The sequence below is a fragment of the Enoplosus armatus genome, chromosome 21 (genome assembly GCF_043641665.1).
Source record: "Enoplosus armatus isolate fEnoArm2 chromosome 21, fEnoArm2.hap1, whole genome shotgun sequence".
Classification (NCBI taxonomy): domain Eukaryota; kingdom Metazoa; phylum Chordata; class Actinopteri; order Centrarchiformes; family Enoplosidae; genus Enoplosus; species Enoplosus armatus.
In genome coordinates this window covers 11,242,195-11,256,198 of record NC_092200.1, presented here as the reverse complement: position 1 = coordinate 11,256,198, position 14,004 = coordinate 11,242,195, and the positions used below count along the sequence as shown (strand labels likewise).

At 42.4% G+C, this 14,004-nt stretch overlaps 1 protein-coding gene across 1 annotated transcript in view; it reads right to left on the bottom strand.

Annotated features, from left to right (window-relative positions):
• Positions 1-14,004, bottom strand: part of sema5a (sema domain, seven thrombospondin repeats (type 1 and type 1-like), transmembrane domain (TM) and short cytoplasmic domain, (semaphorin) 5A) — an 82,169-nt gene that overhangs the window by 53,405 nt on the left and 14,760 nt on the right. Inside the window, exons 4-6 of the mRNA XM_070928102.1 lie at positions 8,473-8,535; positions 5,549-5,647; positions 375-588 (exon numbers count right to left, since the gene is read on the bottom strand). Of these exons, the coding sequence (XP_070784203.1) occupies positions 375-588; positions 5,549-5,647; positions 8,473-8,535 (376 nt within the window). The remainder of the gene's footprint in view (positions 1-374; positions 589-5,548; positions 5,648-8,472; positions 8,536-14,004) is intronic.

Sequence of the window (14,004 nt, the reverse complement as noted above, 5' to 3'; positions counted from 1 at the left end):
TTCACAATTCTGTGCCTCCTCAAAGAGCAGGTGAGATAAATATAGAGATTTTCCAGTTGCTGACTAACGTTAGAAAAAAAATGTTTTTGCTGATAAAAGACAACAGAACAATTACAAAGAGGATCTTCTTTTTCAGCATTTGCTACACTACTTTGCGCAGCACAATAGCGATTTGAGTGGGAATACAATCCTTCAACCAAGAGAGACAGATGCCAAGTCCCATGCTAGATAAGCATCTGTCAGGCTTAAGTTTCCGTAAGCAAAACGCTGAATCCCCACCAGCTGCAGTGCTGATGTTCAATAGCTGTGATGGTGGAGAGCAGAAAGACCATTTTTCCTCTCTATTTGGACCCTTAACTTTGGCAGCCCCCTACCGTTCAGCCACTTGGAGTTGTACTGGGCAGTGCGCAGCGGTGGCAGGCCACCCAGGCTGCGGTAGATGGCGGGGTCTCGCCCAGAGAAGTCCATGGCCGTGGCAGCGTATAGCTCCCCGCTGGAGGTGATCAGGGCAGTGGAGTTGTGGAGGGGGTTGTAGGGACACCGAGCCATACCGCTGATCTGATCGTGGATCTCTGTCAAATTTGTCAGCTGCAATATATAGAAAAAGGACAGGATGAGGTAGGGGACAAAAGTGGACGGTTTATGATGGAAAGAGGAAAAATAGGCATTGACAGGACGCAGATGTCGCCTAGAAACTACAAAGAGAAAATGATTCTGATTGTTTGTAACAGGAGTATCCCTGGAGTTAAGAAACTAAAACAATAAGATGCTGTATACTTGGGAATAAGATGCATTTCTAAATAATGGATCATTGTAAAAAAATAAAGCACCAGAATCAAAGGGCAACATTAAAATGCAAACCGGAGAAGTCTGGTAATGTTCTGTTTGTTCCTGCCAATATGCAAATGGTGCAGACAAAAAAAACAAAACTTCATCTCATTATGTTTTGTTTGGTTTACATCTACTGCGAAACACACTCAAAGATATATATGAGCAAAACCTTTAGGAGCAGGAAACATAATCAGAGAACACATTTAGAATCATTAGCAGCATAAAACACACAAACAGAGCAGCTGCCTCAAGTCCAATGTTAAGAAACCACCTGTTAAGAAAGCAATACCATTTATATAACAGGATTCTTAAATGAAATTACTCTTGGCTGCAGTATTTCCTTGGTTTGGTGTGTGATGTCTCTTCAGGACAAAAAGCTGTTGCTGTCTGCTTATAACATTATTACACCACATCTTTGAGAAGCCTCTCTGAGTTCAAAAGAGGCTTGATGTGAGATGCAGTCTTTCCTCGCACTCTGCCTTTGAATATGAGGCCAAATCCGACTCCCCGCTTTATAAAAATACTTTACAGCATGACCTTGGCTAAGCCCTGACACACTGCACTGGTTCCTAGTAAAAAAAAAATACAAGCCATAGCTGAGTGACGCAGCCTTGAATACCAAAAAGGAGTAGTGCATTTTTTTAATCCAATATGTAATTATACTTTATGGTGCAAAAGTAAACACAGTATGTGGGGGATTAGCTCACGGTTTGTGCTTCCATCCAAGTTCATCTAAGTTCTGAGGGCAAACGCATGATGCAAAATAAAAAGCTTGCACTAATCTCAGGTTTTGAAATCCACAAATGATAATTCAAATGATTCTATTTGCAATTACTTTTCCATCAATCAGGGCTCCACATTTTTGACTCCTCGCTGGTTGCAGAGGACCTCCACTGACAGCACCGGTCCTGAAAGATTCACAGCTCTATCTCTTCTCACGCATTTTCAAGGACTGCATAATCTGAGGACGCAGCTCTCTTCCACACAGGAGGCCAGACTCCATTCAGAGCATGTGTTGGGGAAACAGGCAACTCCTTTCGCCAATTTCCGGGAGCCGGTCAATTTGGACCAAGGGTCCTGTTAACTTCCGCCACCTCTGCCCAAACCACAACAAAACAGAGCAGCCCTGTCTAAGCTCTCAGATGAAAGCCTGTATTGATGGGACTCATTCTGTGGGCCGGAATAGCCGCTTTTAGGTCAATTGGGTCATTTAGAAAAACAAGGAGGAGGAGTGATAAATAGACGGACTGCAGTGCATCCGTTGCATTTTGAGGAAGTGGAGTGAAAGTCGTCTCTATAGTGCACCCAGCAGCTGTGCGACACTGAAGTGGCTTTGAATGCCACTGATAGACTTTTTAGAAAGAGACAGCTCACAGCTCAGACAGACCTGCCCACTATGAAGGGAAATCTAGCCACAAGCGTGATTTGAAATCTGGTAGAAGACAGGATTTTCACTGATATTCCACTGTGGATGCCATCAACTTTATTGTCATAAGCTTCACAATCACTGCCTGCGTCCTTTATTATCACCACTCTGACCATCAAAATGATCATTAGCACCACTGACATCATTATCACAGCAATAGCTCTGAGAAATACACTTGGCTTCCTTGCCGAGAGTTAGATGAGAAGATTGATACCACCCTCGTCTAAAACATGGGTCTTATTCTTGGCAAGAAAGCCAATAAGCACATTTCCCCAAATGTTTCCTTTAATAACACCACAGCAATGACTAGATTGTAAAATAACAACAGGCTAATACCATCTCTAATCCTAATTATTCTTTTTTCTTCAATCACAGTAGATTATTATAGAAATCCTCATGTTTGCCATTTAAATATTATTTGACCAATAAATTACCGGAAGTTTCTTTTAAAACCGTACCTACAAAAATTACAACTACAAAAGTATGAGAATCTGTGATGACTGCAGTTCTTTAAAGTCTTTGCTACATTTATTGTAATATTTTCCTTATCCTGGATTATTATTGAAAGTTACGTTACAAGTTTCATTTACAGTATATTATATTATTATTATACAACACTAGAAAAAAGAATATATTTAATGAATTTGGAATTTGAAATGGCAAAATACTAAATCCACAAGTTCAAACACATAATTTCAGTACTCTGTGATAAAACTGAAGAGTACACTGACACAATATCATCTTCAAATGATAAGAAAGATGCTAAATAATTGAAATGTAATTTTTGTTATGTTTTTATGTAAAGACATTGCTGTGGCTTCTATTCTTGTTAATGACTTATCATTAAAAATAAGCTATGACCTCCCAAAAAAACTTCTCTCATCGCTACGATCACCTAATTATCACCATCATCATCAGTAGCACGGCTAAAAGTCAGAGAAATTTACAGCTGTTTAATCTATAACCTCCGAGCACTTATTAAACTAATAGAATATTCTGCTCCTTCTCTGTTCATCCATCACGGCTGATAGTAAATCTGTCCGAGCGTGATTCCTCTGCTGTCGCCGTACCCAACCAGTGTTTCACATTAACGCACGTTCAGCGGGTAAATATGACAGCGCCTGATGAAATACTGCTATAATAATGTCATGACATTTCAACTATATGTATTTTCAAAGCGGTAAACAGTCATTATGAGCCCGTGACCTTTGGATGCAGTGCTTTTGGACAAAAACAAATGTCATCATAATAGTAAACTCCTGCCTCCTTCTCCTCCTCTGAAATCCACCAGAAGGAGACGCCGATGTTTGATATGTTCTAAGGTAAGCACAAGGCTCTGACATTTCCAATGTTGATCTATACTTAACTTCACTTGGCACTTGTAACCAATAATAGCAGTTTAAGAAGTTTCTCAGCTGACACTTCAGTTATGGAGAGACATGCTTATTAGCACAGTGTGCTTTTGTAATAAAAATGAAAGAGTAGCAGCAAGTTACAAACCGGTGGCTAATGCACAAAAAATCTTGTTGCCCTCACTTTTTCAAGAGCCTGCTGACACACAATAGCAACTTAAACTGAAAAGTCTGACTAAACATTCCTTTAAAACATTAAGAGCTAGAAGGAATTTGTAGAAGTATGAGAGAGGAGTGAAAACATTGCACCGCGGCAGAATTAAATATAGAAGAAGAACAAGACTTGACCAACCGGATTTGATTCAAAGCATAGAAGATAAATAACAGGCAATGACTCATGAAGAAGGGCAAAGCGGCACAGATAAGACAGGGACATGTTTACTTGCAGGCCAACGCCTTGATTATCAGGAGTAATGAGCTTTAATCAATTTAAACACTGCAATATTTTGATTGCAACGTTTAACAAGTTTGAGGTAACACGACTTCTCAAATCAGCGAGCTTAATGAGATTCATCTCATAATTAGTCTACATCCCTGACTGCTTAACAAAGAAGGAGAGAACAGCCACAAGAGCTCATAGAGTAAACCCTGATATCAAGATCACGACTCAATCACACCTTGATTAAATGTGTTGATCAACCTTGACTCTTCCTTCTGACAATGTCAATTCAATCAATAACACTTCAATCTTCATATTTGCAAAGTTATCAGGCTTACCAAGCTTGACATATCACTGTTATTCAAGGATAATTTCTTTTTAATGTGTTCCTGGGGTAATAGGAGTTCTTTTATAGATTTTCAGTAAGTACTGACAATCAAATGTGACTTATATTACAGAAAAAAGAAAGACCAACTGAGCAATGGCTGCTGTCAACTTCTATCCTGCGCTGCAGCAGGGATGGGAGATGGCTACGATCTGCAAGGCGAGGGTCACGTCACTGACAGAGACAGTCAAATGCATCAGAGAGGCTAGTTTTCTGTAGCCTTTTTGTAAAAGCTGATCAGTGAAGAAGCACATAACACCACTGCAGCAAAGGGAAAGATGCTTGTCAATTAACGTTTCTTTATTCTGTCTTAAACTTCTCGTATCTCAGAATTTCCCCTCAAATTCTTTAAAGCAACCATTGTGGCCACAAGTGACAATTATGGGAATGAATTGTGAATTTTGTGTGAACAGTAGCACAAGCAGGGAAGAGTATTCAAGTCAGTGAAATGAGTCAGTGACGACGGAAATATCTGTATTGGCAAAACCTGTGAGTGTATTGAACAGAGGAAGGCTGCATTTTTGCTCATGAATTCGCCTTTTCATTTGAAGGAGGAAGAATGTGTTATGACTTCTTTAAAAAATGACATAGTCTGACTTTAATACATGCGTCTATCACCCAGCGAAACAGACTCACGCCAACCCTGTTCAGTATGTCAGGCTGGAAACGTCAGATAATGAAGACGAAAGAACACAATGTAGTAGAAAGAGAAAACATTTCATTTTCAAATATCAAATATATCATTTGTGACATAAAAATGAACAAAACAACACAGTTAAACCCACAGCCAGTGTGTTTTATATAAGATAACGTTGTAATAATAGCTTTCTAGACTGGGAGCAAACATGCTAGCAGATTAGCTTGCTAGCGGTAGTGCTAGCTCGACCATCGCCTTTGGTTTGTAGCTGTCCCTCAAGTGTCTTCCCTACATTAATATGCAAATGACTTGCTGACTTTACTTGGATCAGACAAGGGAGTTTACATGGTAATTTGAATAGAAAAAGAAGCCTTAATTGGGTTTATAATTAGCATAATAATTAGCATCCATGTGAAGCTAGTCAAACAAAAGTAGCCTGGCAGAAAGAAGCAAAGAGACACTCTGCTGTTGTTCGTACCGTTCGGTTGGTGCAGATGGGGGTGAAGGCGTTGGTTCCACAGGTAAACAGCCTGTTCCCATTCACCAGCAGCACCCTGATGTAGTTCTGGCACTCTTCCTGTGGAAACACACCAGCAAACACACATATCGCAGTTAGCAGTTCGCAATTTGCAGCAGCGCCATTATCTCTCCATTGACAAGCAGCAGCATTAGGCAGGGGGACAAAATTACACTTTATGCCAATAAATGAGACAAACACCTGCAACCGCGAGAAGACTTCTTTAAAACGTGGCCAGGCTTGACAGAGTCAAATCAAGGCTAATGCCCACACGGCTTAGCCATGTCACATCTTAATTCAACAGACACCAGATTTGGAGAGGGATCTGAATGAGGAGGAGAACAGATAAATGCAGCAGGCGTGGGAGAGGACCACTCAGGATTAGTTTAGAAAATTGCCTTGGCTTTGTTGACTAGTCAAAAAGTGAAATGAAAGTGTAGCCTCTCACACGATTCATTCAAGAATGTTTCTTTTTAGCCTGCCCTCTACATTAATCAATTCCAACCACTTTTCTCTAAATTATGGTGAAGTATGCTCACCACTCTTTTCTTGGCTCAATCCACCCCTGAGGTTTCGGCCTGGGGTTTCTACAAACCACTCAGCACTTGGTTAAAAGCACACGGTAAATAAAGCGAGACATGCGGAGTGAATGATTGATTGAATGATTGCCGGTGAACGTCTTGAACTCTCAATGTCGCCGTCAGGCTTTCGTGCAGCTTTGCTGGGGATTTCCATCAACAAAACACATAGCAGACGTAACAACAACAGTCAGTATTCATGTCAGAGAGTGGCATTTGTTTTTGTCCTCGGACAAGGTAATAAAACCATACAGTCCCCTCATCTGAGAGGGACCACGGCTGGGTTAGTGAGGGACCACGGCTGGGTTAGAAATTTAAAACCTTGTAAATCTGCTATTGTCTGAGCCACTCGAGGTGCCCAGGGCGCCCCCCTTCCTCACCCCCCTCTCAAGGGTCTGATTTAGGAGTGGAGGGCACCGTAGGAGAGATGAAGGGTGGAAGGAGGGGAGGGGCTTTTATTTCCCCCTATCAAGATGGAGGTTGACTCGTAAAACAACTCGTTTCCTGGTGCTAAGCACAGCCTAAGTATGTGTGTGTGTGTGCAGTAACACTTGTTATGTATGCCTATATATTTGTGCTGTTTGTACAGCTCGTTGTGTACTCTATGCTTGTGTATGTGTGTGTGCATAGGTGCAGGAGGGGGGGTGGGTTGTGAGGGGTCTGCATAATTCAATTCTTCTCTGCAGTTTGTTTCTACAGTAAATAACGCCATATTTAATATCGGCCCAGCCTCACAGTCTTGACTTGTTTATGAAAACTTCCTGACAAATGTTCCACGTCTGTACTGTAATACAGAAGCTGTTATGCTTGGCTCTTGCATTATAAAACAAAACAGAGGCAGCAATCAAGTCCTGTCAAGTCAATTTAACTCTCCTTTCTTCTCCCGGTTGAAATAAATCAAATACACAAGAGAAGAGCGGACGCGGGCATTAAGAAAAAAAAAATCACTTGTAAATTCACTCAAAGCACAGTGCCGGTATCTGTTTAATAGCTTAAGCGATGGTATATTGCTGCGCGCTGAGCTAGGTAATAAACCATCGAAAGCCCTGTCAACTGCGAGAGAATGAAGTCTTTTAATGCTATTCTTAGTGTACATCACAGGAGCTGATCCTCAGAAGGGAACAGTGAGCAAAACAATTCAACTCTCTCAGACAGCAGCGACTCTCAAGGACTGAGGTAGCTTTGGCCTGTAATTCACAACAGCTATCTTGTGGTGGCCAGCCCGTGCATGCCTATTATGGGCCCCTAACCACCTTTCACAGGAGGATAAATACACAGCAGTGCACACACACACAGGGATCAGGGCAGGGCAGTTCACCTACAAGTCAAGTTCAGCTTTAAATCAGCTGTTTGGTAGACAAGAGCATGGCAGCCAACCACATTTGAAAACATATACTTCTGCACAAAAAGAAACTACAAAAACAATAGGAACTCCATTTATGAAAAAAAAAGAGCTGTGGTTGGGAAAAGGTTTACTTCACACAAGTTGATTTAGATCCTTTTTGAGGACAATCCCACAGACAAAGCAGGGATTCCCAGGGAGTTTATATGTTAAAGCTGAATAAAGAGCTCCTTGTTGCTTTCAGGCTTCAATATGTTTCATCATTTACATTTTATTTTATTTTTGTGAGCTATTTGATTGTGATGTGTTCCTTGGAGCTGATTTAACTTTAAATGAGGGGAGATCTGTGATTTCTGTCTTTAGAAAATGATACCTTCTGTAGCCATAAAGCAGCACTGATGCTCCTGCGGGAAAGTATAACATCTGGGGCCTTCAGTTCGACGGGTAAACAGCATTCATTCATGTGTTATTTGGGTAGATAACCAAATCCACAGGATAATATTGAACAACCATTAACTGTTTTTAAGGCTGCAGCTTTGCAATATATAAAAGTGTTAAGCAGAGGTGGAGGTTTGCTTTCTGAGTGAGTATAGTTGTTTATATTATTGTTGTACTATTAAAGGGGAACTTGAACACATCAATATCAGTTTATTAGTCATCTTCTGGGAGGGAGCTTTGTCAAGTCTGAGAAAATAACCCTTGTGATGTCATCATGGTTATGGGACATTAAACGTATAGCCATGCTAGTGGCTTCGCTCAAGGAGTGGCAATGCCGGTCAGTGGGTCAACGGGTTCAGTTAGCTGCAAAGTAATAACTATGAAACTAATTCATGAAGTACATATTTTATAGAAGACAAGATGTTTTTTTTTTTTTACTGAAAGTTGTGTTTCTCAACTAGTGACAAGTGTCTGACAAAGCAATACAACTGTGACATTTCAAATACTCAGGCATCACTTAAACTCACCTCAGATTTTCCACGGCTGAAGCAGGCTCCCTTGGTGAACTCATCGCAGTGCCACTCAGCCTCCTGCAGAGAGAGAGAAAAGCAACATAAGGCTCCCAACACACCATCAAGAAGAAGCAAACATCAGAAACATTTGGCGCCATGTCACCATGAACCACTTTGAAGACCACTCAGGGAGCCCAAACAAAACAATGCTTGGCTCTCAACTGTGGCAAAATTCCCACCTTTTTGAAGTCAATTTCATGTCTGGTGACTTGATGTCTGAGATAGCCCGGCAATAAAAATGCCACAAAAGACATGAAAACACAGTCGCAAATGTAATAGAAACCCATACTGCAATGAGTTAGACACACTGGCTGAAGCACTGATGCCTGGGTGCTGACTATTCTTTGATGTGAGTGGGAGGAATGGATTAAAACAGAAGCGAACAGTAAATTAATTTGACATCACATCTTCACTGTACTCCCAGTCCCGCCTATGCACGCTCACACATAAACACTTACAGTACACGGAAGTTCATAAGCCATGTTAAATACAGATGCAGAATCCAATTAAGGTGCATACCAAGCAGACACCTCAAGAAACGATAGGCAAGTGCGCACAGGGCTGAATGCCAATTTGATTTATGTGTGAGGGAAAAGGAGGGATCTCAAGACATAACACGCAAGTCCCTAGAGTGGGATGTCAATGTGATTTACATGCGAGGAAGAAACAGAGGGACGCCTTTTACATTTTACTACAGGAGGGAGAGGAATAAGAAGATATAACCTCGACTCGAGGGTGAAGACAGCGCCGTGCTCCAATTTCTCCCGTTTAATTTCAGTGTGACCTCTGGGGGGGGGGGGCCTTTCTCATTGATAAAAGTTCCCTATTCATGAAATGAGTGTCAGCCTCGGGACAGCAGCGGGCCACTAAGACACTCACACTTGTGACAGGCAGAATTAGCCGTCACTGCCACCAGCTCCGTATGACTGGCAGAGAAGAGAGAGGAAGAACTGGCTGGCACAATAATACGCTTAATGCCAAGTGACGAAAAGTCTCCAAAAGTTAAACTATTCAACTTCCTTTTTTTGGGCCACAGAGATACGACTTTCCTGCAATAATTACCTGGCCGGTGACCAGAGGCGCAGGACTTCACTCTCTATGGGAATATAGTAAATATCAGCCGACTGAAAGAGAATATTAGATTTCGCCTTGGTATCAGGGCAGTTTTGTGCCAGGACAAGAGGGGAAGCGAAAGCTGAACACCTCTCAGCACTTAGGAGAACTTCTTTGATTTCCTCTTTGAGGAGGCTCTGGGAGTTTCCTCTGTGTGTTTTATGACAAGGCCTTTGCTTTCCGCCTCACTGGCCTTTGGGAGATGTAGAAACACCCATATGTACACACACACACACACACACACACACACACACACACACACATAACTGCACACATAGGCAGTAACAGGAGGGAGCTTAGAGAGAGGAGGGAGCTCAGGGTGTGTGGGACTATTCAGGGAGGATAAGATATGGAGTATTAATGGGAGCTGGCTTCTCTCTTTCTGTGTGTATGTGTGTATGTGTGTGTGTCACTTCACATTCCAGGCCAAAGCAGGCTATTCTGGGGCCGTGCAGCCGCCACAGACCCAAACCACACACATCAGCACAAGCAGCACAGCCTGCACACACAGCACCACAGCGTGTCCCAGCTGGATTGAATGTGGGCACTGAAAAGTGCTTTCACTAATCACAAGGGGTGGGGGGTGGGGGGGGACCTGTTACTGGCCCGAAACCTTACTCACTCGTGTTCAGTGTAAAAATCAATCATAATACGATGCAAAATTACAACTTGAGATCACATTAAAGGGAGCAAAGTGGTTGCTTTTATCATTACGGGGCGATTATGTGATTTATCATCATCTGACGTAGTTCAAAGCTGATTTTCAGAATACTATATATCCCCATCTTTAACACATCAACTTTATGACTACTGAAGGCGGTGATGTCCTGTAAGTGGGGGATGTGCTGGCATCATTGACCACTAAAGCCATCCTATCTGACTGCCCTGCCACAAATGGTCCAGAGTAAAGAACAAAATCGCAGCCCTGCAAAGGCAAGTGCCAGTGTCATTAAGAAACATTAAAAGCTCATTAACACGCTATTGTTCAGCCACTGCGCTCCCATGATGAATCTCTCTTGAACTGAAATATGTCTGGAATTTGCTGTTGTTAAATAATAATTCTTGGCTTTATCAGAGGAAGCTGTGTACAAAGACCGTTTTTTCTGTGCCTTTGTCACCTAGAAGAGAGAGACTTAGAGAGGAAACAAAAAATGATTAATACTTTTTTATGAACATCACAATCATCCCTAAATGACTCTTTGTATTGTCAGGATTGTATCTATTCAGTAAAAATAAAATTAGGACCTTGAATCAGTAAATCTAAGGGCAAAAAAGACTTTTTTCTGGCCTTTTAGCAATATTGCTGCCCTCCCTGATCTCAGCAATTACTTGGCGAGTACAGTGTCTTTATTACCAAAAGTTATACTAGCCAAAACTACAAAAACAAGACCCAAATTTTAACAAGCCAGAATAATCCTTTAAGCGCGATAAAGTATGATTAAATGCAGAGGGAATCTGGCACGGTCGGTAGCAGTCATTTGTTGCTTCGGGGAAGCTGAAGAAAGAAATCCTAAGATATGTTGTGCTCCGTGTGTTCCACCCTCTCTGCTGTCCCCTGTAATGGGTGCAATCCTCAAAGATGAACCATTGTGCTCAGGCCACTCCTCAGCCCTCACACTGAGGGGCTATTGTCACCACGAGGTGGGCGCAGGAGAGATACCAAAGGAGGCAGGGACGGAGATAGACGGAGGCAGACGAAAGGACAGAGAAAGGAAAAGAAGGGACAAACAGACAGAAAAAAACAACAAAGAGAAAACTAAGGAGTCAGCCAGAACAAGGGAGACAGTGTGGGCAGAGCGAAGTAGTCAGTGAGACGGAGGAGGGAGTGAGGAGCTGAATTCCAAAACAGCACTGTTTCCAGACACGATATTGAATATATTTTGCATAAAGAGGGTCCAGAGAACACACTTGATGCTGACAGCTGTCTGGCTTTATGAAACGACTGGCTGTGCGTCTTATTACAAGGGGACGGCAGGTTGAGAGTGAGAGCTGGACAAATCTTGCCGGGGAAATGTAATCTGTCTTATGAATAGCTGATATTACCTTTTGATGTGCTGGCACAATATTTAGTATTCAGACTGATGTCTGCTGATGTAAGCTGCTGAAAGATTTACACATGGAATTGGTCTTGATGTCATGTCTGAGCGAGTGTGTAGGTCTGAGTCACTACACATATCATCATAATACCATGAAGTCAGTGTTGGAGTGACCCCCTGCTACGCCTCTTACTGCTTAAACATGGCATCAAACTCCACGATATCACTGAACGTGCCTGTATCTCCAATCCCATTGATGCTTTTTATTCTATGCATTTAAATGGCCATGTTAGTGGTTTCTAGTAATTTAATTGGTAATGCTTCCAGAGCTATGGAGGGCAGTTTCTGTTAGCTACTGATTAGCAGGGCTAATTGTCTATCTGACAAAGTGTAATTGCAAGAGACAGGCCTGCAAAATACAACATGTGTGACTGGAGAGAGCCTTTTGTTTTCTTTGGAGTCCCTGTCCTTCTTAACGACACAACAATACGAGGGGAAGGGAAGAAAAATGGAGGCACAATATACATCTCAACACCATACAGTGTCTGTTGCCAAGGGGAGCTGTTATGGATAGTGTTTTCAGGTGGTAGTGCAGCAGGAGAGAGAGAGAGAGGCTGGAGTGAATATCTACTATTTTTCTCCTCCTATGGTGCTGTATTGAATGGTGAACAATGCCACTGATCCTCCTCATCCCAGTGCTTATTGACTAATGCTGTGCCACAGTGTTTCTGTTGAAGATCAGCTCAGTGCATCCTGTTTCGATTTAGCATGGAAAAAGCAAGCTATTATTGGATTCTTAAAGGGGTCGTTCTTTTCCTTTTAATTTCCTCTTACATTAGCAACTTTGCTTGGGATATTGTGAATTCAACAAGCCTGCATTGTGCCTGCAAATTAAGACACTTTCAGGACCAGCATGAAAGTGTGTAGCCTGTCATTACACCAGGTGTGTAAGGGTAAAGATGGAGCTAAAAATGGACAAGGCGGGGATCACTGTATTAGGGTATTCAGCAACGTCAAAGGACATCATTTGTGGAGCTCACGGGCAGACAGAAACACAAGGCTGAGTGGTACATTGAGCCGATTTGGCCATTCATCAGGCCTGGCAACACAATAGGAAATTGAACACAATGCAGATGCAGAAGGGCCAATTCATCAGTGTTTGTACCCTCTCTGCAGCGGAACATGGAAGGTGGATAATGATGATGCCAGCGTTGATTCGTCTGCCCAAGGTTGGCAGCAGCCGAGGGCAGAGAGCTGAATGAGGGACAGAGGGGGCAGAAGGACAATACTGAACAGATGTGAGATATGAAGTGGGATTCACCTGTAGATGGAGGAGGGATATTGTGCTTCATGGCTGCTGCTTTTACAGCTAATTCTCTGGCTGTGGGAGCTCTAAATGTCTCATTAGTTGTGCACGCTGTTGAGTTCTTGTCTTCGTTTTTTTCTTCACGTCAGCTGCACAAGTTTGAAAGTAGAGCAAGGAGAGACGTATCAACCTTCTGTTCTTGACAGTGTTTTCCAGATCAGTGAGGATGAGGGTAGAGGTTGACAGGGAGAGGGAGGCCTCTTCAGGCTGTTGAGACACTGCAGAAAAAACTCTAAGTACCAGATATTAACTCCAATCAAGGCCATAGGGAGGGCTGACTCATGTTTCAAGGCCTGACTTTTCCCACTTCAACCCCTGACTGTCTTTCAGTTTGAGTACAAGCTTGCAAGCATTTTCTACTTGTACTGTTTATGATTCTGAATGTGTCCTCCTGTCGTGTAAACAGTTCCTAAGACAAATCCTTATACTTCTCATAAGAGACTGAACCCTATCTACGCCCAAGACCTACTGAAGACCAGATCCGAGGGGGTAGACACGTGGGCAGTGAAAGCGTAGAAGTAATAAGACGGCTTAACATCAACTCTTTTAACAAAGGCCCTTTCCCTCCATCTCCAACTTCTGATGTTCTTGGCTTTTTTCTATTTTTTATTACCTCCAAGCAAGGAGGGCATTTACTGAGGAGATTATGGTTGCTGGGCTCAGGCTTTATCGATCTGCGAGTCTCAACTCGATATGTGCAATAGAGCGGGTCAGACCAGCAGTGTTTAGCTACCATCCTAAGTGTCACTACTCTCTAAACCCTCCGTAATACAACAGTAAGACTACCGAGTACTCAGGGTTCATTTTCTGCCTTGCAGGGTGCTTGAAAACAACTCATCATGCTGCAACCAAGGGCAGGAAAAGAGGGTAGGATTCATTTTGCCTTCATGCAGCAGAAGACCTTGGTGACTGTTTTCATAAATGTTTCATGCATGTACATACAAGATGAGATCAGCCCGTCATCGATCATAT